Source organism: Hyperolius riggenbachi, chromosome 1 (assembly GCF_040937935.1).
Source record: "Hyperolius riggenbachi isolate aHypRig1 chromosome 1, aHypRig1.pri, whole genome shotgun sequence".
NCBI lineage: Eukaryota > Metazoa > Chordata > Amphibia > Anura > Hyperoliidae > Hyperolius > Hyperolius riggenbachi.
In genome coordinates this window covers 105,050,428-105,073,444 of record NC_090646.1, presented here as the reverse complement: position 1 = coordinate 105,073,444, position 23,017 = coordinate 105,050,428, and the positions used below count along the sequence as shown (strand labels likewise).

General features: G+C 45.2%; 1 protein-coding gene across 4 annotated transcripts in view; it reads left to right on the top strand.

Moving 5' to 3' along the window:
- Nucleotides 1-23,017, top strand: part of FAM184B (family with sequence similarity 184 member B) — a 155,034-nt gene that overhangs the window by 96,262 nt on the left and 35,755 nt on the right. For 3 of the 4 annotated variants that reach the window (XM_068267727.1, XM_068267732.1, XM_068267719.1), the window contains 5 exons: nucleotides 11,874-12,009; nucleotides 12,104-12,252; nucleotides 15,769-15,972; nucleotides 19,134-19,244; nucleotides 20,731-20,843. In XM_068267727.1, the coding sequence (XP_068123828.1) occupies nucleotides 11,874-12,009; nucleotides 12,104-12,252; nucleotides 15,769-15,972; nucleotides 19,134-19,244; nucleotides 20,731-20,843 (713 nt within the window). The remainder of the gene's footprint in view (nucleotides 1-11,873; nucleotides 12,010-12,103; nucleotides 12,253-15,768; nucleotides 15,973-19,133; nucleotides 19,245-20,730; nucleotides 20,844-23,017) is intronic. The other variant, XM_068267737.1, reaches the window with a different exon arrangement.

Below are 23,017 nucleotides of genomic sequence, written 5' to 3'. Positions count from 1 at the left end.
TCCACCCACTTTCCCTGGATTTGTAACCTCGGTCACCAAGTGACCAACTGTGCCATGTGCAGGGGAGGACTGGGACCTTTTGGCCTGGGGGGACAACACAAACTAGAGGCCCGTTTCACGGCATCCCCAGCCCAAAGCCATATCTTTCTTGTGTGCAAATCTTCAAATTGTGATGACTAACAGCCCCAGCCACACACACACACACACCATGTACCTGATGCCTAACCCCATTCCTCCGCACAATCTACCTGTCTGTGTCTGATGCCTAACCTTAAAGGAGTTATCAGGCTTTTTTTTTTTTTATGCAAATAAGTGCTACTTACCCAGGGCTCGTCCAGCCCCAAGCTCCCAGCATGTCCCTTGCCGCAGCTCTGCAGTCAGCTGTTCGCTGCCGCTGCCTCCCAGCCCCCGGCGATGACGTCAGGCCGACTGCGCCTGTGCGAGCGGCGCTGTCAATCACCGTCACATGGACCAGAGCGTACTGTGCAGACGCAGAACTACTGCGCCTGCGCAGTACACTTCGGTCCACGTGGCGGTGATTGACAGTGCTGCTCGCACAGGCGCAGTACAGGCCGACATCCAGGTCGGACTGGTGCCATCGCCGGGGACTGGGAGGCAGCAGCAGCGAATGGCTGACTGCAGAGCTGCGGCGAAGGACATGCTGGGAGCGTGGGGCTGGAGGAAGCCCCGGGTAAGTAGCACTTATTTCATTAAAAATGCTTGATAACTCCTTTAAACAACCCCCCCACACACACACACACACACACACACAAACCTACCTACCTGGTGATGCCTAACTCCACTCCTGCCCACCCACCATACAAACTACTTGTCTGACACCTACCCCCCACCCCTCCAACTACCTGTTTGACAGTGCCTAACTGCCTGCCTCCCCCCTCCCCTGACGCCAATCACACCACAAGAAGAAAAAACGTTCCCCCTCAGGCCAGGGTCAGAATGGGGATGATTATCACACAAAAAAACTCAGAGGGCATTGGCCTGGGCAGAGAATTGAATTTGACAGCAGTAGCAGGCAGGCAGCAAAGTGTGAGTAACTCAGTGACAAGAAGGGAGAAGAAGTACAGAACACAATTTATAAAAACCACCTTCTCCTCTGGCAACCTGGACCCGACCTCCTCTATCCTCCTGTCTCCTCAGTCCTACACCTCCTCCTCCTCCACAGCAGCAAGCAGCTATAGGTGGCATCTCCGACTCCCAGCCCCCAGAGTGTCAGACTCTTCCAGCCAGGACAGCCAGCCAGCCACTCGTAGCCGCAGCTCCAGGCCCCCAGCCCCCCCAGCACAGAAAGCTGAAGAGTGAGACAGCTCACTCCGACGACACCTCAGGCACAGCAGCACAGGGGAGGACTGTGTCCGACTCCTCCAGCCAGCCACTCGTAGCCACAGCTCCAGGCCCCCAGCCCCCCCACCACAGAAAGCTGAAGAGTGAGACAGCTCACTCCGATGACACCGCAGGCACAGCAGCACGTTGCGGGCGGCAATGGCTCCAGGCGGGGGGCGGAGTCAAGCAGGGTCAACCCACCGGGCCGGAGAGGACCTAAGCTATTTGTGTCCTTGTGCCGCTCACATCCACCGCAGGCGCAGCCACGCACAAGGGCACACCACGGCCGGCCGCCTCAGCCCCTTCTCTGATTGGATACTTCAACTTGCCGGGAAATATCGTGCGAGGTTGCGATCCCCACTGCGAACCTGTCACCTGTGGTATGTCTGCGGCCGCTGCGTATAGCAGCGGCTGGCCCTAATTACTTAAGATTTGGGAGGCCCGGGGGGCAATTGCCCCCCGTCCCCCTGGGCCAGTCCTCCCCTGGCCATGTGTGGGGACTCTGGCTTGATTACTGTCAGAATGGCAGCCTTTTACATTTTTTCCATTGACTTGAATGGGTGAAATCTGATTTGCTGTTTGTAGCTCCGCCCAGGTGTGCAGGGGGGACCCGAGACCCCCAGAACATATCATCCCAGGTAGTAAGGGATCTGTATACCAAGTTTCGTTCAAACTGTGTGAAGTTTGAGAACCCTGCCATTAACAGTGTAAGAAAAGCTGCAGTTTACATTTCCCCATGTAAAAAGGTAGTTGTTTTTGGCTTTGTCCACTATTTCTAATCTTGACATACAGTCACTTAATGACCAAGTTTATGAGCTTTGGGGTCCTTGGCATTAATAAGTTGCATTTTACCATTGAAATTAAACAAATCTGATTGGCTGGTTTTGGCCCGCTCCCTTCAGAATTGAAACCCCAGTCTCCCAGTGACTGACTGTAGCAGATTTTAGCTCTCTGCCATTAAGAGTGTATGAATGGCAGCAATGTAAATATTCCCCTTGAAAATCAATAGGTGAATTTTGATTGACTGCTGTAGGCTCCACCCACTTTACTGAATATTAGTCCCAGTCACCCAGTGGCCAATCAGATTTGTTAGATTGATTTCAGCCATTCTGTTATTGGCAGGGTTCTCAAACATGATGTTTGAGAACCCTGCCAATAACAGAATGGCTGAAATCAATCTAACAAATCTGATTGACTGTTTGTGGCTCTACCCCTTTAGTGAATTTGGACCCCAGTCACCCAATGACTGACTGCATCAGGTTTGAGGCCTCTGCCACTAACAGTGTAAGAATGGTAGCAATGTGAATATTCCCCATGAAAATCAATAGGTACATTTTGAGTGGCTGTTGTAGGCTCAACCCACATTTCTGAATATTCATCCCAGTCACCCAGTGGCCAATTGCGTAAAGTTTGGGAATCCTGCCATGTTAAATATTTAGTTGTTGGCACCGCCCACTTTTTCTAACCTTGACATACAGTCACTCAATTATCAAGTTTATCAGCTTTGGGGTCCTTGGTATCAATACTTTGTATATTCCCATTGAAAAATAAACAAATCTGGCTGTTTGAGGCTCCGCCCCTTTCGGAATTTGGACCCTAGTCACCCAGTGACCAACTGTACCAGGTTTGAGGCATCTGCTTTTAACAGTATAAGAGAATGGTAGCAGATGAAATATTCCCTTTGAAAATCAAAAGGTGAATTTTTATTGGCTGTTGTAGTCTCCACCCACCTTCCAAAATCTTAATCTCAGTCACCCAATGACCAACTGTGCAAAGTTTGAGAACCCTGCCATTAACAGTGTAAGAATGGCTGCAGTTTATATTTTCCCAGTAAAAGTTGTTTTGGCTCCGCCCACTTTGTGTAACCTTGACACACAGTCACTCAATGACCAAGTTTGTGAGCTTTCAGGTGCCTGGCATAAAAAATGTGTGAATGAAAGCAGTTTATCCACCAAGGAAATCTGATTGGCTGTATGTGGCCCTGCCCCTTTAGTGAATTTGGACCCCAGTCACCCAATGACCGACTGTAGCAAGTTTGAAGCCTCTGCCATTAAAAGTGTAAGAATAGGAGCAGTTTAAATATTGCCCTTGAAAATCAATAGGTGAATTTTGATTGGCTTCTGTAGGCTCCACCCATTTTCTTGAATCTTAATCGCATTCACCCAGTGACCAACTGTGCCAAGTTTGAGAACCCTGCGATTAACAGTCTAAGAATGGCTGCAGTTTAAAATGAACGGCTGAAATTTGATTGGCTGTTTTATGCTCCACCCACTTTCCCTGGATTTGTAACCTCGGTCACCAAGTGACCAACTGTGCCATGTGTGGGGACTCTGGCTTGATTACTGTCAGAATGGCAGCCTTTTACATTTTTTCCATTGACTTGAATGGGTGAAATCTGATTTGCTGTTTGTAGCTCCGCCCAGGTGTGCAGGGGGGACCCGAGACCCCCAGAACATATCATCCCAGGTAGTAAGGGATCTGTATACCAAGTTTCGTTCAAATCGGTCAAGACGTTTTCGCGTGATCGTGGCACATACACACATACATACATACATACATACATCCGATTTTATATATATAGATGCTGTGTAGGAAGAGTGCCATAACACATATAGCTTACCTTAGTTGATGTTCCCTTGAGCTTGCACATGAATCCGTGTCATGCACTGATGACGACCAACCAGTGTGAAACTGTCTGTATACATGTTGGATTATTGAGGCTCTGTAATATTAACAAGCTGACACATCATTGCATTCCAGCAGTTCTGGAGGTGTGGATAGCTATCAGGGACATCAAAGAGATGATTTGCATATTCAGCAGTGATGCATTATGGGAGACATCATATGTTCACCCCAACCTGAATAACTGTAAATACTTTCTGATGTAAGAAGGCAAACTTCTGTTTTTTCATATCTTCTTAGTAAGAGGGATTTTTGGCCTCTTTCAGCCTCCTAAACACTCCTAGGAGTTCTGGGTCTCCATGAGCTAGCTGGGCAATCTGTAACGCTTAATGTTCCATCGAAATTCCCTTTAGAAAAGTCAGCCATGTGACCCAGACATTCCTTGTGGCAGAGTGTTCCTCGCTAGTGATAAATGGTCATGCTGTAGCTCCTCCCCATGCAGCTGTGTAGAGGTGTTCTATCAGATGCAAATAATGTTCACTTGTATGAAAATATTATGCAACTTCAATGCTGATTGGAATCAGGCCAACCAAATGCACTTCCTACAGTGGTACAGTTTCAAGCTGCATACAGTTTGTGTTAAATTTGTCTGCAAGTCGAATAATCTCATTGTCCATATCAACTGGTGAGAGCTTAATATTTTGTTGCCAGCACTGCAGCTCAACAGATTCTCGTTGTAGCTGCAGTGCTGGCCACAAAGAGCCTGTCTCTCAGCACAGAGGGAAGGTGGGTAAGGTCAGGTGATCTGTGGTCACATGGAGTGACTGCTTTCCACTGACTCACAGCCAATCTCTGAATTCCTTATGTGTGAGTGGTGATGTGATAGGCAAGGAACTGGACTGTTACTGTTACATGGGCGTCTGCAGAAAATGTTCCAGGAGGGGGGCAAAAAGGCGGACAAGAAGTGCGCCGCGCCAAAGATTGTAGGAGAAGTGCATACCGAAAAATATGAGGGCAAAGTTGTGCGCCGTGCTGAAAAATGGGTGTGGCCATGGACCAGAATGTGGGTGTGGTCACGGGTGGAGACACATTTACATGAACATAGCAATGGTGGGACATTAGATTAGGACAGTGGTGGCGAACCTTTTGGGGGCCGAGTGCCTAAACTGCAACCCAAAAGTCACTTATCTATCGCAAAGTGGCAACAGCAATTTAAACTAAATACAAACGTTTTAACTCATACATGAACATTATGGAAGATCCAAGTTGAAAATAAACTGTGAAGATAAACAATTTCATCCATCCTACTCCTGAAAAATGTATTCATTTTTTTAGAACCTCCCAGTTTTATTTTCTGTTTTAAAAAGCTAAAAAAGTAGGTTTAATGCTATTTTCTCATATGATGATGGTTCAGCTTTTCCCATAGTCTCGCAGTTAGCAATCATGTGACCCCCAACAAGACAAATTCAGCAATCATGAGGCCCCCAACAAGACAAATTCAGCAATTATGAGGCCCCCAACAAGACAAATTCAGCAATCATGAGACCCCCAACAAGACAAATTCAGCAATCATGAGGCCCCCAACAAGACAAATTCAGCAATCATGAGGCCCCCAAAAAATCATGAGGCCCTCAACAAGACACATTCAGCAATTTTGAGGCCCCCAACAAATCATGAGGCCCCCAACAAGACAAATTCAGCATTCATGAGGCCCCCAACAAGACAAATTCAGCAGTGCCCCCCCAGGTTAGGTAGTGACAGGAGCCCCCCAGGTTAGGTAGTGACAGGGACCCCCAGGTTAGGTAGCGACAGGGACCCCCAGATTAGGTAGCAACAGGTGCCCCCCAAGTTAGGTAGTGACAGGGACCCCCAGATTAGGTAGAAATAGATGCCCCCCAGGTTAGGTAGTGACAGGGACCCCCCCAGGTTTGGTAGTGACAGACGCCCCCCCTCACCGTTCAGTGTCAGACTTCAAGATCAGCCAGCGACCGGACCAGTTACAGCGGGCGCACGGACACACCACGCTCTATATGCGGAAGTGATGTCACTTCCGCATATCAGTGCGGTGTGCTAGCTCCTAGCGCCCGCACTATTGGTCGCCGGGCGGCTGATCGAGGTCTGACGGCGGCCGGGGGGGCAGAGGCGGCCGGGGGGCAGCGGGCGTCCAGGGCAGGGCAGATGCCCCAATTTGCCCGATGTGCGGACGCCCATGACTGTAACAATAGCATTAAGGGGCCCATACACCTAACGATTTTACCGCCGATATACAGCAGAGTCGATCACTGTGATCGAATCTGCTGTGAAATCGTTGCACAAGCGCTGACAGAATGATCGATTTCCATCCAAAATCAATCGTTCCTGTCGATTCCCGTCGATCCGTCCATGTGGAAGATTTTGGTCGATCGCCGACGGGTCGGGAGTGCATCGATAGCGGCGTTTAAATGCCCGACGACCGACGCTAGTGGCAATACATTACCTTCTCCGGCCGGCGCAAGTCCTCCTCTGTCCCCGTGGCTTCTTCTCCGCGCTGGGTTCCGGACCGGCTGCAGCTTCATTGAACTTCCTGTCTCGGCAGGAAGTTTAAACAGTAGAGCACCCTCTACTGTTTAAGCTTCCCTGGACAAGCAGTTCAATGAAGCTGCAGCCAGTCCGGAACCGAGCGCGGAGAAGAAGCCACGGGCACAGAGGGGGACTCACGCCGGCCGGAGCAGGTAATGTATGCGGGGGGGGAGGGGGGGCGGCGTCAGCGGCAGCTTCACAGATTGTGATCGGTTTCATGCTGAAATCGATTCACAATCTGTTTGCAGTAAAGGCAGCCATACGATCCTTCTCTGATCAGATTCGATCAGAGAGGGATCTATTTGTTGGTCGAATCTGATGGCAAATTGACCAGTGTATGGCTACCTTTACAGACACTTTGTGGTGCTTGTACTTATTATTGTACAGTATTTGTACACACTGCAGCTGGAGTTTATTCTGTCTTTAAAGGACCACTGTCGCGAAAATCTTAAAATTTATATAAACACTTATAAATATAAATAAGAAGCGTGTTTCTTTCAGAGTAAAATGAGCCACACATTACTTTTCTCTTATGTTGCTGTCACCTACAGTAAGTAGTAGAAATCTGATATTACCAACAGGTTTTGGGATAGTCCATCTCTCCATAGGAGGTTCTTAGCAGGGCCTTTCTTCTTTAGAAAGAAACTCCCTGAAAAAGATTTATATAAATAAACATTGCTGGCCAGCCTCCCTGCTACACTTTTTTGGCAGTTAGACAGAGCAACTACCATTCACTAAGTGCTTTTGAAAATAAAGAAAACCCTAAGAACCCCCATAAGGAGATGGGCTAGTCCAATACCTGTCGGTTCTGTCCGATTTCTACTACCTACTGTAAGTGACAGCAACATAGGAGAAAAGTAATTTATAACTCATTTTACTATGGAAGAAATATACTTACCGTATCTGTAAATGTTTACATATATTTTACATTTTAAAGGGACACCGAGCAGTGCAGAAACTATGGAAAAATGCATATCATTTTAAAGCTCTCTTTCTCCTCTTTCCAATGATATATAAACCGCCGCCCTACGCCTTTTAGTTTTCGCTATTTTCACGATTGAAATTGCAGCGGCCGCGATTTCAATCGCGAAAATAGAGAAAACTAAAAGGCGTAGGGCCGCGGTATAGGTGTCACCAGAAAGAGGAGAAAGAGAGCTTTAAAATTATATCCATCTTTCCATAGTTACATTGTATTACACAGGGAGACTTTTTCTCAAAGTCAGCAGCTCCATTCAGCAGAAGAAGTCGCCCTGTGTAATACAATGTAACTATGGAAAGATGGATATCATTTTAAAACTCTCTTTCTCTTCTTTCTGGCAACACCTAAACTGTGGCCCTACGCCTTTTAGTTTTCTCTATTTTCGCGATCGAAAATCGCGGCCGCTGCAATATCAATCGCGAAAATAGCGAAAACTAAAAGGCGTAGGGTGGCGGTTTATACAGTGGTGTGAAAAACTATTTGCCCCCTTCCTGATTTCTTATTCTTTTGCATGTTTGTCACACTTAAATGTTTCTGCTCATCAAAAACCGTTAACTATTAGTCAAAGATAATATAATTGAACACAAAATGCAGTTTTAAATGATGGTTTTCAATATTTAGTGAGAAAAAAAACCTCAAAACCTACATGGCCCTGTGTGAAAAAGAAATTGCCCCCTGAACCTAATAACTGATTGGGCCACCCTTAGCAGCAATAACTGCAATCACGCGTTAGCGATAACTTGCAACGAGTCTTTTACAGCGCTCTGGAGGAAATTTGGCCCACTCATCTTTGCAGAATTGTTGTAATTCAGCTTTATTTGAGGGTTTTCTAGCATGAGCCGCCTTTTTAAGGTCATTCCACAACATCTCAATAGGATTCAGGTCAGGACTTTGACTAGGCCACTCCAAAGTCTCCATTTTGTTTTTCTTCAGCCATTCAGAGGTGGATTTGCTGGTGTGTTTTGGGTCATTGTCCTGCTGCAGCACCCAAGATCGCTTCAGCTTGAGTTGACGAAACAGATGGCCGGACATTCTCCTTCAGGATTTTTTGGTAGACAGTAGAATTCATGGTTCCATCTATCACAGCAAGCCTTCCAGGTCCTGAAGCAGCAAAACAACCCCAGACCATCACACTACCACCACCATATTTTACTGTTGGTATGATGTTCTTTTGCTGAAATGCTGTGTTACTTCTATGTAACGGGACACGCACCTTCCAAAAAGTTCAACTTTTGTCTCGTCGGTCCACAAGGTATTTTCCCAAAAGTCTTGGCAATTATTGAGATTTTTTTTTAGCAAAATTGAGATGAGCCTTAATGTTCTTTTTGCTTAAAAGTGGTTTGCGCCTTGGATATCTGCCATGCAGGCCGTTTTTGCCCAGTCTCTTTCTTATGGTGGAGTCGTGAACACTGACCTTAATTAAGGCAAGTGAGGCCTGCAGTTCTTTAGATGTTGTCCTGGGGTCTTTTGTGGCTCTCACCATGCCCGTTTCTAGGGCCGTGCGGGGCGTGCCGCCGCCCTGGGCGCTGTTGGGAGGGGGGCGCTGTAATGTAGGGGGGGCCGGAGCCGCGGGGAGGGCACCCGACCTCTCCCTCCCTCTCCTGGGCCGCCCTCCATGCTCCCCCCTCAGACGCATACTCAGGCAGGAAGCGCCGCTGTTTACAACTCACCTCCCTGGCTCCAATCGCTTCTCTCTCGCCGCCGGTGTTCCGACGTGATAACCTACACGTCGAATTTGCCTACACCCACTATCAAACGTATACCAGGAGGGTTAGGGTTAGCCGGTCTCCTCTCTGTATACACGCTGATACACACGCTGCTGGAAGCAGCGTGTGTATCAGCGTGTAGGCAGAGAGGAAAAGACCGGCGGCGAGAGAGCAGTGCTTGGAGCCAGGGAGGTGAGTTGTAAACAGCGGCGCTTCCTGCCTGAGTATGCGTCTGAGGGGGGAGCACGGAGGGCGGCCCAGGAGAGGGAGGGAGAGGTCGGGCTGCCCTCCCCGCGGCTCCGGCTCCCCCCTCCATTATGGGGACAGCTACCTATCTAACCTACGCTGGGGGGCAGATACCTAATCTAACCTATACTGGGGGGCAGCTACCTAATCTAACCTACTCTGGGGGGCAGCTACCTAATCTAACCTACTCTGGGGGCACCTACCTAATCTAACCTACGCTGGGGGGCAGCTACCTAATCTAACCTATACTGGGGGGCAGCTACCTAATCTAACCTACTATGGGGGGCAGCTACCTAATCTAACCTATACTGGGGGGCAGCTACCTATCTAACCTATACTGGGGGGCACCTGTCTAATCTAGCCTATACTGGGGGAGCTACCTAATCTAACTTATGCTGGGGGGCAGCTAACTATCTAACCTACACTGGGGGGCAGCTACCTATCTAACCTACACTGGGGGGCAGCTACCTTTCTAACCTATACTGGGGGCACTTATCTACCCTGTATTGGGGGCACCTACCTACCTAGCTAGCCTATACAGGTGTATAAAATACACTGATTATGCACTCCTCATCAATCACTCAGTATGTACAACACTCAATATACTCTTGTTGGATCGCTGCGCTACAGGGTGGTGTATACCATACTAAAGTCAGTATATATGCATAAACAGCGGAGCGCTCAACAACATCAAAAAAAAAATTTTTGAAAGAAAAATATAAAATATTCCTATTAAAAGATCATTGGTCCCTCCAACAAAGGATAAAGTCCTTAAATGTAGATTTATATTTCCACCAGTTGTCATACACTTCAATGCTCCATCAAATATCACCAGTATACGCTCACCGGAAAAAATGGCTAATCAGTTTACTGATTAGCCATTTTTTCCGGTGAGCGTATACTGGTGATATTTGATGGAGCATTGAAGTGTATGACAATTGGTGGAAATATAAATCTACATTTAAGGACTTTATCCTTTGCTGGAGGGACCAATGAACTTTTAATAGGAATATTTTATATTTTTATTTAAAAAAATGTTTTTTGATGTTGTTGAGCGCTCCGCTGTTTATGCATATAAGCCTATACAGGTGGCAACTATACTGGCTACCTATATTGGAGACACCTGCCTAAATAACCTATACTGGGGGCACCTACCTATCTAACCTATGCTGGGGGCAACTATTCTGGCTACCTATATTAGAGGCACCCACCTAGCTAACCTGTACTGGGGCACCTACCTATCTAACTTATACCGAGGGCGCCTGCCTATCTAACCTATACTGGGGCAACTATACTGGCTACCTATACTAGAGGCACCTACCTGGCTAACCTATAGCGGGGGCAACTATACTGGCTCACCTATGCCTGGCTACCTATACTGGGGGGACCTATAGCTGGCTACCTATACTGGGGGGACCTACACTAAGTGCAACTAGACCTGGCAAACCTATACTGCGGGCACCCATACCTTGCTCCGGGGGCGGAGGGGTCCGGGGGGGGCGCAATTTTTACACCCTCGCCCTGGGTGCATTTTAGCCTAGAAACTGCACTGACTCTCACTGTGGTTCGCTGGAGTCCCAAAGCTTTAGAAATGGCTTTATAACCTTTACTAGACTGATAGATCTCAATTACAGTACTTTTGTTCTCATTTGTTCCTGAATTTCTTTGGATCTTGGCATGATGTCTAGCTTTTGAGGTTCTTTTGGTCTACTTCTCTGTGTCAGATAGCTCCTATTTAAGTGATTTCTTGATTGAAACAGGTGTGGCAGTAATCAGGCCTGGGGGTGACTACAGAAATTGAACTCAGGTGTGATCAACCACAGTTAAGTTATTTTTTAACAAGGGCCATGTAGATTTGGAGTTTTTTTTCTCACTAAATAATAAAAACCATCATTTAAAACTGCATTTTGTGTTCAATTATGTTATCTTTGACTAATAGTTAACGGTTTTTGATGAGCAGAAACATTTAAGTGTGACAAACATGCAAAAGAATAAGAAATCAGGAAGGGGGCAAATCGTTTTTCACACCACTGTATATCATTGGAAAGAGGAGAACGAGAGCTTTAAAATGATATGCATCTTTCCATAGTTTCTGCACTGCTCGGTGTCCCTTTAAGATTTTCACGATAGTGGTCCTTTAAGCACAATGGCTGCTATGCATTTATAAGCCTCTGATTCTGTAAAGAATCATCTGCAACTATGAGTGGTCTTCACAGTGGACCAACCGGGATGAGGAGGACTGAAGGGGAGTATCAATTAAAGAGTAGTTTGTTATAAATACACTTATCCTTTACGTAACAGCATGAATTTGCAAGCCTCACAATCTTTGACAAATCTGCTTTAAGTTATAAATATTATAGTATGCCTATTGATCCCCCAACACAGAAGTCACTCTGTAATCACTTTTTTCTTTCTTCTAGGAACTGGAACAACAACTCAGTCAGAGAGACCAGGAGCTGATAGAATGCAAGAGATTACAGTCACAGGAGGGAGAAGAGCTGGCTGTGGCAAAGCAGAGGCTGTTACAGCAAGAAAATGAAATCCAGAGACAGATAGGTAGTCATTTATAATCCTATATGGAAAATCACTCTGGAGGTACTGCTTGTTCTACTGCATGGTAAAACAATAAAACCATTATGTGTTTTGACAGAACAGATGAAGACCGTGTCAAGTGCACACAAAGCAGCTCTTGCCGAACTGACTGAATTAAAAAGTCAATTAGATCAACTGCAGCAAAAGCCATCACGTAAGACAGGCGCAAGCAAGAGAGACAGTGGGGAAGCTATCAGCTCTAAGCAGGTATAATAAGAGCAAACAGTGCTTAACCTAGAAATCCCACAATGCATTGTTGCCACTCTTGTTGCTTTCTAATTATCAGCCTACATAAAGAATGTCTCAAATAATAAAAACATGATAGAATGACAAGGTCCTTTTTTAGAAATATTCAAGTTTTTACACTGAGACACTTTATAAGCCCTCCTGCAAGCTAGTTCTGCCGGATATCTCTGTAAGCATTCCAAATGGAGAACGCACTATCCTGAAACGAATTAGCATCTTTGCTTTTGTTTATATCAGTATTTACTGTGAGGGAATCAGTGAGCAGGCCTGTATTGGTGATTTGCAATCAATAAAGCTGTCAATGCACATTCTCCACCTTAGTATGTTTTTCTGCTTGCAAGACTATAAAAAGTTTACCACGTAACTACAAAAACTGGCTAGAAATTCAGTTATCAATATTTTGTTCAAGTAAACTTCTTACACCTCTCAAACAGCATATACCAGCATATACCAAGTGATTTGAGGGACATTAGCTACTTCCTCCCCCCCACACACACACACATGTCCAGCTGTTACTTTTTGGGAACCCAACCCCCTGTCCCTCTTGTTTCTCATTGGTCCCTTTTTCAGGACTAATGTACAGATTGGCTGCATGCTTGTTTCTGGTGTTATTCAGACACTCTTGCAGCCACATTGATCAGCAGGGCTGTCAGGCAACTGGTGTTATTTAAAAGGAAATAAATATGTCCGCCTCCATCCATATACCTCTCACTTCAGGTTCCTTTTAAAATGTTAATATGATGGAAAAGGAACCAGGATAGAAAGTACAAGTGTGGTTTGAATTATAAAATAACATATCTTTCTTATGAAATCTTTATGGTATGCGTGACTAGGGGTGTGGCAAAAAGTGTCTCAGATATAAATATTTTAAGGAGGACATTGAGACCTTTGTCTTGTATTATCCCCCAATAAACATAGGATGGGGTCCCTGGGAGTCAGACACACCATTTTATCATGTAGAAATTGTGTCACCTGCTTCCAATAGTCAACCAGGATTGGGCATTCCCAAATGAGATGTGGAAAAGGAAGGGGAGTGGGCCTGACATTATATAGGACGTGTGTCATAGGAAGTATGGTTGTACTCTAAAGCCACCTCTATCTATAGACTTGCTGCAGGAAATGAAAGTAAACCTTGAGTGGCTGATTTGAATTTCCACAATGTGGCTGACACGTGTGAATGGTTCGGCTGTATCTTGGCTCCTCTGCGGGAGGCAGCAAGTATTTCTTATAGCTCGATGTACAAGGTCTCACCTTCACCCTTGTGTGTATTACTCCAAACAGACCTCCACCAACTACAATACTCAAAATATATTTCATCTTCTAAATTTTATCATAATGTATAACATTGGGTAACCATTCTTTTCAAGTCAAAGTGTGCCAGTATGAAGCAGCACACAGCGTTTCAGACCATCTCATGTCATTTTTCCGGTATACTGTTTGTTGAGGAAGTGTGTTCTGTGCAGAGGTTGACTGTTTAGTGTGGACAGAGTGCTGCAGGAATGGACATAGCAAAAAAGAGTGGTTAGGACCTAGAAAAAAAAATTATATTTTTCAGCGAAATTTGTAAACCTACCCCCCCCCCCCCCCCCCATATCATAAGTGATCCACACAGATACAGTGGGTTGCAAAAGTATTCGGCCCCCTTGAAGTTTTCCACTTTTTGTCGCATTACAGCCACAAACATGAATCAATTTTATTGTAATTCCACATGAAAGACCAACACAAAGTGGTGTACATGTGAGAAGTAGAATGAAAATCATACATGATTCCAAACATTTTTTACAAATCAATAACTGCAAAGTGGTGTGTGCATAATTATTCAGCCCCCTTTGATCTGAGTGCAGTCAGTTGCCTATAGACATTGCCTGATGAGTGCTAATGACTAAATAGAGTGCACCTGTGTGTAATTTAATGTCACTACAAATACAGCTGCTCTGTGAGGGCCTCAGAGGTTGTCTAAGAGAATATTAGGAGCAACAACACCGTGAAGTCCAAAGAACACACAAGGCAGGTCAGGGATCAAGTTATTGAGAAATTTAAAGCAGGCTTAGGCTACAAAAAGATGTCCAAAGCCTTGAACATCTCACGGAGCACTGTTGAAAGCGATCATTCAGAAATAGAAGGAGTATGGCACAACTGTAAACTTACCAAGACAAGGCCATCCACCTAAACTCACAGGCCGAACAAGGAGAGCACTGATCAGAAATGCAGTCAAGAGGCCCATGGTGACTCTGGACGAGCTGCAGAGATCTACAGCTCAGGTGGGAGACTCTGTCCATAGGACAACTATTAGTCATGCACTGTACAAAGTTGGACTTTATGGAAGAGTGGCAAGAAGAAAGGCATTGTTAACAGAAAGCATAAGAAGTCCCGTTTGCAGTTTGCCACAAGCCATGTAGGGGACACAGCAACCATGTGGAAGAAGGTGCTCTGGTCAGATGAGACTAAAATGGAACTTTTTGGCCAAAATGCAAAACGCTATGTGTGGCAGAAAACTAACACTGCACATTACTCTGAACACACCATCCCCACTGTCAAATATGGTGGTGGCAGCATCATGCTCGGGGGTGCATCTCTTCAGCAGGGACAGGGAAGCTGGTCAGAGTTGATGGGAAGATGGATGGAGCCAAAAGACTTATGACTGGGGCGGAGGTTCACCTTCCAGCAGGACAATGACCCTAAACATAAAGCCAGGGCAACAATGGAATGGTTTAAAACAAAACATATCTATGTGTTAGAATGGCCCAGTCAAAGTCCAGATCTACATCCAATTGAGAATCTGTGGCAAGATCTGAAAACTGCTGTTCACAAACACTGTCCATCTAATCTGACTGAGCTGGAGCTGTTTTGCAAAGAAGAATGGGGAAGGATTTCAGTCTCTAGATGTGCAAAGCTGGTAGAGACATTCCCTAAAGGAATGGCAGCTGTAATTGCAGCAAAAGGTGGTTCTACAAAGTATTGACTCAGGGGGCCGAATAATTACGCACACCCCACTTTGCAGTTATTTATTTGTAAAAAATGTTTGAAATGATGTATGATTTTCGATTCACTTCTCACATGTACACCACTTTGTATTGGTCTGTCACGTGGAATTCCAATAAAATTTATGCATGTTTGTGGCAGTAATGTGACAAAATGTGGAAAACTTCAAGGAGGCCGAATACTTTTGCAACCCACTGTATATAGAGGTGAAGTTATGTTCTCGCCTCTGTACTGCACAATCTGGATGGGCACCTTTATTTTTTAGTGTTTTTAAGCCAATGGGGGAGGTAGGGTTCTATAAATTTAAATATAGATTTCGTTGAAGTCAAATTAGATCTATAGTGGCATTTTTTAAACTGAAAATGTGGAGTTAGCTTTCACAGTTTAATAAAAAGTTTGCCTGTGTTTGAAACGTGATGAATTGGTTTGACACGATAGACTAAATTTGGGTTAGTACATCTTTTCTCTGATTTCCATTATGTTTCTTGCATGCAGGCCTTCAGGGAGCACTCAGTTCCAAGACAAGAAAATGTGAAACTGCACAAAGACGAAATCAGCAAAACAAAACGCCAGAAAGATGCCGAGGCAAAGCACGTTAAAGAGCTATCAAAGAACCGAGAAGACTTAGCCAAGATCCATGCTGCAGAGATCAAATCCATGCAGACGTCCTTGGAAGCCGAAAAGAAACAGTTGCAGAAAGTACAGTAGGAAAATACTAGTACATGCAATATTTGATGTTCCTGTATATCAGATGCTGTTTTAAATATACTTTTGTATAAGTGCACTTACACATTACTAAAGGATATATATTATCCTATATCAAAGATCACGGTCCGTCCCATCCCGCGGCCGGGAGTGCTCTGCGCATGCGCACTAGGTAGATAGATAGTGTACATGCGCAGAGTGCTCCCGGTTGCTCGATCAAGGATGCGCGTCACCGTGCAGTGCCTGAGCAGTCTTCACCGACCCTCCCAACCAGGATGTAGCTTCGAAGGGTCAGTATATGAAAACTGAGGGTGACAGAGAAGAACGGGGGGAGCAGTGTGCACGAGGAGAGCCCACCACACATGACTGCTCCCCCCCCCCCCCGTTATTAATATTTGTTATGGGCTTAGGTATCCTTTAAAGTGGACCCAAATTAAAAATACAAGATTTTAGAAATAAAATCTATTTTCTAAATTATAATAATAAATAGCAGCCTTTTTTCAGCTGCATGATGACAAATATAAAATATTTTGTATTTATTGGAGGAACCCCTCCCTTCCTTTCATATTGCCGGGACACAATCCGGCAAACTGGTGGAGTAGGAGGTTTCCGGCAAAGGAGGAATTACTAATGGCTGCCACCTGTACAACCCTAGTTATGGAAAGAGAAGGGGGGAAAAGCAGGCACTGAAATGCTCATAGGCTTGAAGGAGTGTTTATTTATCTTTGTATGTGTCAGAGTGGTGCAACTAAATATTTTGATTTAAAAAAAAAAGTTTGGTTAGCGTCTACTTTAAGGGCCCAGGCACACACTCTTGTTGCTGTGCAACACAGGTGGCCATGCAATTTACAGAAACGCACAGCTCTAACATTGCTGAACAAAGTGGTTCTGACCCCATTCTAGGATGTTGCTAGGATCCTGGGAGATCTGGGGAACCCCTGGGCACTAGGTCAGCGGCAATGTGTGTGGTCATGTAGCAGGAAAGTGGATGTGGTCATAGGTGCGTGCCCACCTCCCACATAGAAATATCATAATTAGGCAGCATTTTGCATAAAGTGAGTCCCCTTACTTGGCTTCTGTGTTGTCCTTGGCTCGGTTGCAGGGTGCAGTGCTCGGCTGGCAGTTATGCTTTGCTCAACTAGTAGTGATGCTGTGGCCTTGCTAGCAGTAATGCTGGCCTGTCTGGCTGTGATGCTGGGATGGGATTTATGTTGTGCTTGCAAGTGGTGATATTATGATGCTAGGCTGCCTGGCCTGGCTAGTGGTGATGCTGTGCTGGGCTGGCGGTTATGCTGTGCTTGGCTGGCGGTCATACTGTGCTGGGCTGGCTGGCAGTTATGTTTTACTTAGCTGGCTGGTGGTGATGCTGTGGCCTGGCTGGCGGTGATGCTGTGCTGGTTGTGATGCTGTGCTGGCTGGTGATAATGCTGCGCTTAGCTGCCTGGTAGTGATACTGTGCTGGGCTGGCTGGCAGTTATGCAGTGCTTGGCTGGCTGGCTGGTGGTGATGCTGTGGCCTGGCTGGCTGTGATGCTGTGCTGGCTGTGGTGCTGGCTGGCGGTGATGCTGTGGTAAAGCCTAGCTTTTGGCAGCCTAGAGGGGCATCAGGAGGCGGTGCTGTGCAGAGCTGGCAGTGTTCTCCAGTGTTTTTTATTGTTAAGCTTGATATCTTTCTTTTTTCTTTTTCAGAGATGAGGCAGACTTTGATCTATATGAAATTAATTTAACTTAGAATTGTGTGTGGGTGTCCATGCTTCATGTCTGGTTAAAGTCATTTTTACTCTTTTTAAGTTCTGAAAAAAAAATTGAATCCAATCCACTTCTCTGCATGGAAGAAATAAACAGCAAAATCTGAAAATGATCTAGATATTTGACACATGCTTGTTATAACCCTGTTTATTGCCTTGTTTAACGTTTCTCAACATTCTCCTCGTATGGTTTTCAATGGCTTTAAATTTGCTGAGTTATAAAAAGATTGTAGTCCTGATTTAGAAATCTGGGAGAGCAGTGGGGAGGCCTGTGTAATCCAGCAAACCTGGACTAGATTTGCTGAAACTTGTTTGGTATTAGATGGTAAATGTTTGCAACCCATAAGCTAAGTACACACTTGCTAGAATTGCCGGGGATCCAATTCTCAGACGAATGCTGTACAGACACATCCATAGCTTTGAGGCTAGCAATGTGTTCTGTTGCTATTAAAGGGGGCGGCTCCAATTAGTCAGCGGGGCTTGTAAAAAGCAATGCAAACAGCCATGTTCGGGCATCGGGGGTCATTAAGAATCCAACAGGACAGATCTTTGAAGATGCGCGAGCAATATTGATTGGCGGCTTCTGTACACACATAAAGAATGATTGGAGGCTGAAACAGTAATTATTGGCTGTTTCGGATGACGGTTATCGCATGTGTGTACGCAGCTTTATGGTGCGTAAACACACTCTAGCCCTCGGGCGACAGTCCAGGCCTGAGTTCTGTACAGACACATTGCTAGCTTAGAGGCTAGCACCACACTCTGTTGCTGTGGATGGAGGAGGAGGGCTGATGGCGGAGAGTATAATGTGTAGTATGTAGTGGACAGAGTGAGTAGGAGAACAATAGGGTCAGCCTGTAGACCGCCAAGAATGATCCCCCAGTCTGGATCTCTCACCATTGCATCTGGGGGGGAGATGGGTACCGCTGTGCATAGACTTGGTTCTCAGCAGAGGCAGCGCTGACCAGCTGCCTCACCCGAGAACCATGTGTGTGTACAAGATTTTATCTGAAACAACAAAGATCATAGCAATCATTTCTAAAAGGCGGATGACATAACAGTTGAACAATTGCAGTAACACACATGTACTTGCAGGGAGAACTTTATGTATAAGTAAAAGTGAAGCACTACCTGGATAGGTCATTAAAAAAATTGCCCTATGAGTGCTGATGTGACTGCAGTTGCCAAAAACACCTTTCCACTGAACTTCTAGCAATCCTTACTATGATCTTCTATGACACAGGCGACTCTTCCCGCGTAATAGTAGCCAGTTTAAAAAAAAATATCCTGTGAAGCTTTGCTGGATCACACGTCACCTTTGTGATTGGGAGTATTTGTAGGCATTTAATGCAACTTGATGAACTTTCCTTTTTCCTCACTTATTTGTGCTAATGTGAAATGTTGACAGGAGCATCAGATGCGCCTAGAAGAGCTGAAAAAGAAGAATGATTCTGAAATAAGTAAACTGAAAGAGGAGAGAGAAGCACTTTACACGAAACTTCAGGATTCCATATGCAAGGTACATTGAAGAAAATATCTGTTTTATTGGCATGCTACCAGTGCCTTACAAGGAGTGGGGGCACTAACAGCTCTTCCTCTCCTCCTGCAACAACTTTAGGTAGCCTTTAATTCATAGGGGCCGATCTGTAAAAATGGAAGGAAAAAATGCCAATTTTGTTCCTTTCTTTAACCCATTAGCAGGTTAAATAGAGTTATCTTGTTTGAGATAAGTGCACTGCTCTTAACCTCAGTTGGCAGAACTTGTTGTGCTGTCAATTCTTGGATGCTTTGATCTCTCTTTACTAACAGCAAATAGAGAAACAAAAAGTAGAAGTATTCTGTTATTGTCTCACACTGCCCCTTGGGGACAAGTGGCCATAATACACATTACAGCAGTACTAATTAGAAGCAAGGAAATGTAACAAAGAAGAAATAAAAATAAAATGGGCTAAAATAAATTGGTTTGGAGCACTTGCAAGCCAAACCTGTATTGAGAAAAGTTTCCCTGGGGGTACTCACCTCGGGTGGGGGAAACCTCCGGATCCTATCGAGGCTTCCCCCGTTCTCCTGTGTCCCACGGCAGTCTCGCTGTGTCCCTCAGAACAGCGGGGATGTAAATATTTTCCTTCCCGGGTCCAGCGCTGGCGCAGTGTCGACTCTCCGCTCGGAGATAGGCGGAAATAGCCGATCGCTGTGTCGGGCCGCTCTACTGCGCAGGTGCAAGTCTCCTGCGCCTGCATAGTAGAGCAGACCGAACGGAGATCGGCTATTTCCGCCTATCTCCGTGCAGAGAGCCGCAACAGTGCCACCCGCTGGAGCCAGGGAAGGTAAATAAATCTTGCTTGTCAAGCTTGTCGAGCCAGGATTTCCAGAGACTTCAGGGGAGTCTGGATTGCCTGCAGCTACAGGGGAGGGGGAAGCCTCATTGGGACCCTGAGGCTTCCCCCTCCCGAGGTGAGTACCCCCCACGGGATGTTTTTTTCAGTACAGGGTCTCTTTAAATAAATTGGCCCCCAAAAGGTTAAATTATGATTAGCACTTTTATTGCGCCATATTTATAAAAGGGTCACTGTCGATCTGCCCTAGTACCATAATTCACCGAAGTTGGTGACCTGCAGCTCCACTCCATTTTAAAGTAGTATCACCAGTTGCACTTTCTGCTATTGTTGATGATCTGATGCAGAAGTGGTAAATAAGGTCATTGCAAAAAACACTACTATGTTCCCCTGTTCTCCTTTTCTGTCCACAGAAGTTGCCACATGGATTATGTGAACTGCTATGTACTGATCTACAGAAAAGGGGTTTTGGTCGTGGCCACTTGGAGGCTACTGCACATGCGCGGCCCTGAGCCGTGTGCACCCTTAATGACCACCTCAGCTGAATTTCATCTATTGTTAGTAACTAGCTAGCTTTACCTCATACATTAGAGTATAGCATTATAACATAGCGTAGTCTGGAGTTGCCTTTTGAATATAATTCTGTGATGTTACTTCTGTGTTTTTCAGCAGAATAAGGCCATTTTTCAACAGTGTGAATTATCCAGTTCACAGAATTCTAACAAAGAGACAAAAGAAAATAATAAATTGTGCCCTGAATTGGAAAGTACAGAAATGACAAGGTAAGCTGGGTAATTGCAGGTGCCAATCTCACAGCTATATATCCTGTGTTTCCTTCTTAAGCTTGTCACTTACTGTACGTACTATGCCTGCATATGTCGTGTATAAATAATTTCTTATTAGGAACGAGGTGGCAAAGAGGGCTGGAATAAAAATGGAGGAGCCCACTAATCAGAATCCTTGTCTCATTATATAACAGCTGTCCCCGATTAGTTGCTCTACTGTTAAAAGTATAAAGAACCCTCCCCCTGATGCCTAACCCTAACTGTCCCCCCCCCCGCACAAACATCCTACCTGACCCCTACCCCCAACCTTACGCCTAACCCTAATAACCTCTGCACGATCACCCTACCTGATGCCTAAACCTATCCAGCCCCCCTCCATCCCCCGCATAAACACCCCACCTGATGCCCAACCCTACCCACCCACCTCCCCAAGCACAGTCACCCTACCTGATGCCCAACACAACACCCCACACAGGCTTAACCTTTACCCCCCACCTGCTTCCAATTGCTGCTCCCCACCACAAAAATAAAACCAAAAATGTCATTTTTCTGGTGCCGGCATAGGTGCTCATTGAATTCGCAGCATTGAGCGATAATGTGGTGACTTCTGAGCTTGGGGTGGGCCACAGAGATTTCTGAAGAGCTTCAGCATTCTTTAGAAACATGGCTGTGACTACGTTCCCATGGAGAGGGGGGGGAAAGATCACCTGTGAACTAATGACATCTGATCAGGTAAGTATTTCAGCCTGAGAACCCCCCCAAATCCCTTATCATTAAGAAAGTGCCTCTTGTAACTTTCCTAATTGTTTATGTGTTGAAGAAACATTAGGCTGTAAGTATCGTGGATGCTGGCACTAATATAAGAAATTAAGGTTTACTGTAATGCACTGCAAAAAAACAGAAGTTTACTTTGGCTCATCACACAAATCCTGATAGTTCTCCATAATGTAAGTGAGTACATTGCTTTAGTAATCCCTGGAACTCCACACCATGTAGATAGAAAAGTTCATACATTACTGTAACCATGGCCAAAATAACTGGTACAGCTGCGTTCCATCTAGAGGGCTCTGTATGTTTAAGGCTGTATCTGTGCTGCACACAGGAGATTCTGGATGCCAAAGCTTCACTTAGCTTCAGATGTGGACAGGAATTATTTGCATTGCTCCACAAACTGTGCTGGAATAGTTCATTAATTATTTATGTTTTTTGGGTTAAGCAAGAGTTTTTGATCAGGATGATACCATTTATTGTGTGTGTGAATTCAAGAGGGGGAGGGGGGAGTTCTGGACACTAATTACAGTACTGTACCTTAATTGAAGGGAGGAGGAAGGTTCTGGACACTCTACCCCAAGTATGGTACTGTATGCAGTATGCATTGGGTTTTTTTTTTCTTAATTTCCTGGACAAAATCTTTTTTTTCTTAATTTCCTTCCTCAAAAACTAGGTGCGTGTTATACTCCGGTGCGTCTTATATTCCGAAAAATACGGTACATACAGGTCCTTCTCAAAAAATTAGCATATTGTGATAAAGTTCATTATTTTCTGTAATGTACTGATAAACATTAGACTTTCATATATTTTAGATTCATTAAACACAACTGAAGTAGTTCAAGCCTTTTATTGTTTTAATATTGATGATTTTGGCATACAGCTCATGAAAACCCAAAATTCCTATCTCAAAAAATTAGCATATTTCATCCGACCAATAAAAGAAAAGTGTTTTTAAAACAAAAAAAGTCAACCTTCAAATAATTATGTTCAGTTATGCACTCAATACTTGGTCGGGAATCGTTTTGCAGAAATGACTGCTTCAATGCGGCGTGGCATGGAGGCAATCAGCCTGTGGCACTGCTCAGGTGTTATGGAGGCCCAGGATGCTTCGATAGCGGCCTTAAGCTCATCCAGAGTTTTGGGTCTTGCGTCTCTCAACTTTCTCTTCACAATATCCCACAGATTCTCTATGGGGTTCAGGTCAGGAGAGTTGGCAGGCCAATTGAGCACAGTAATACCATGGTCAGTAAACCATTTACCAGTGGTTTTGGCACTGTGAGCAGGTGCCAGGTCATGCTGAAAAATGAAATCTTCATCTCCACAAAGCTTTTCAGCAGATGGAAGCATGAAGTGCTCCAAAATCTCCTGATAGCTAGCTGCATTGACCCTGCCCTTGATAA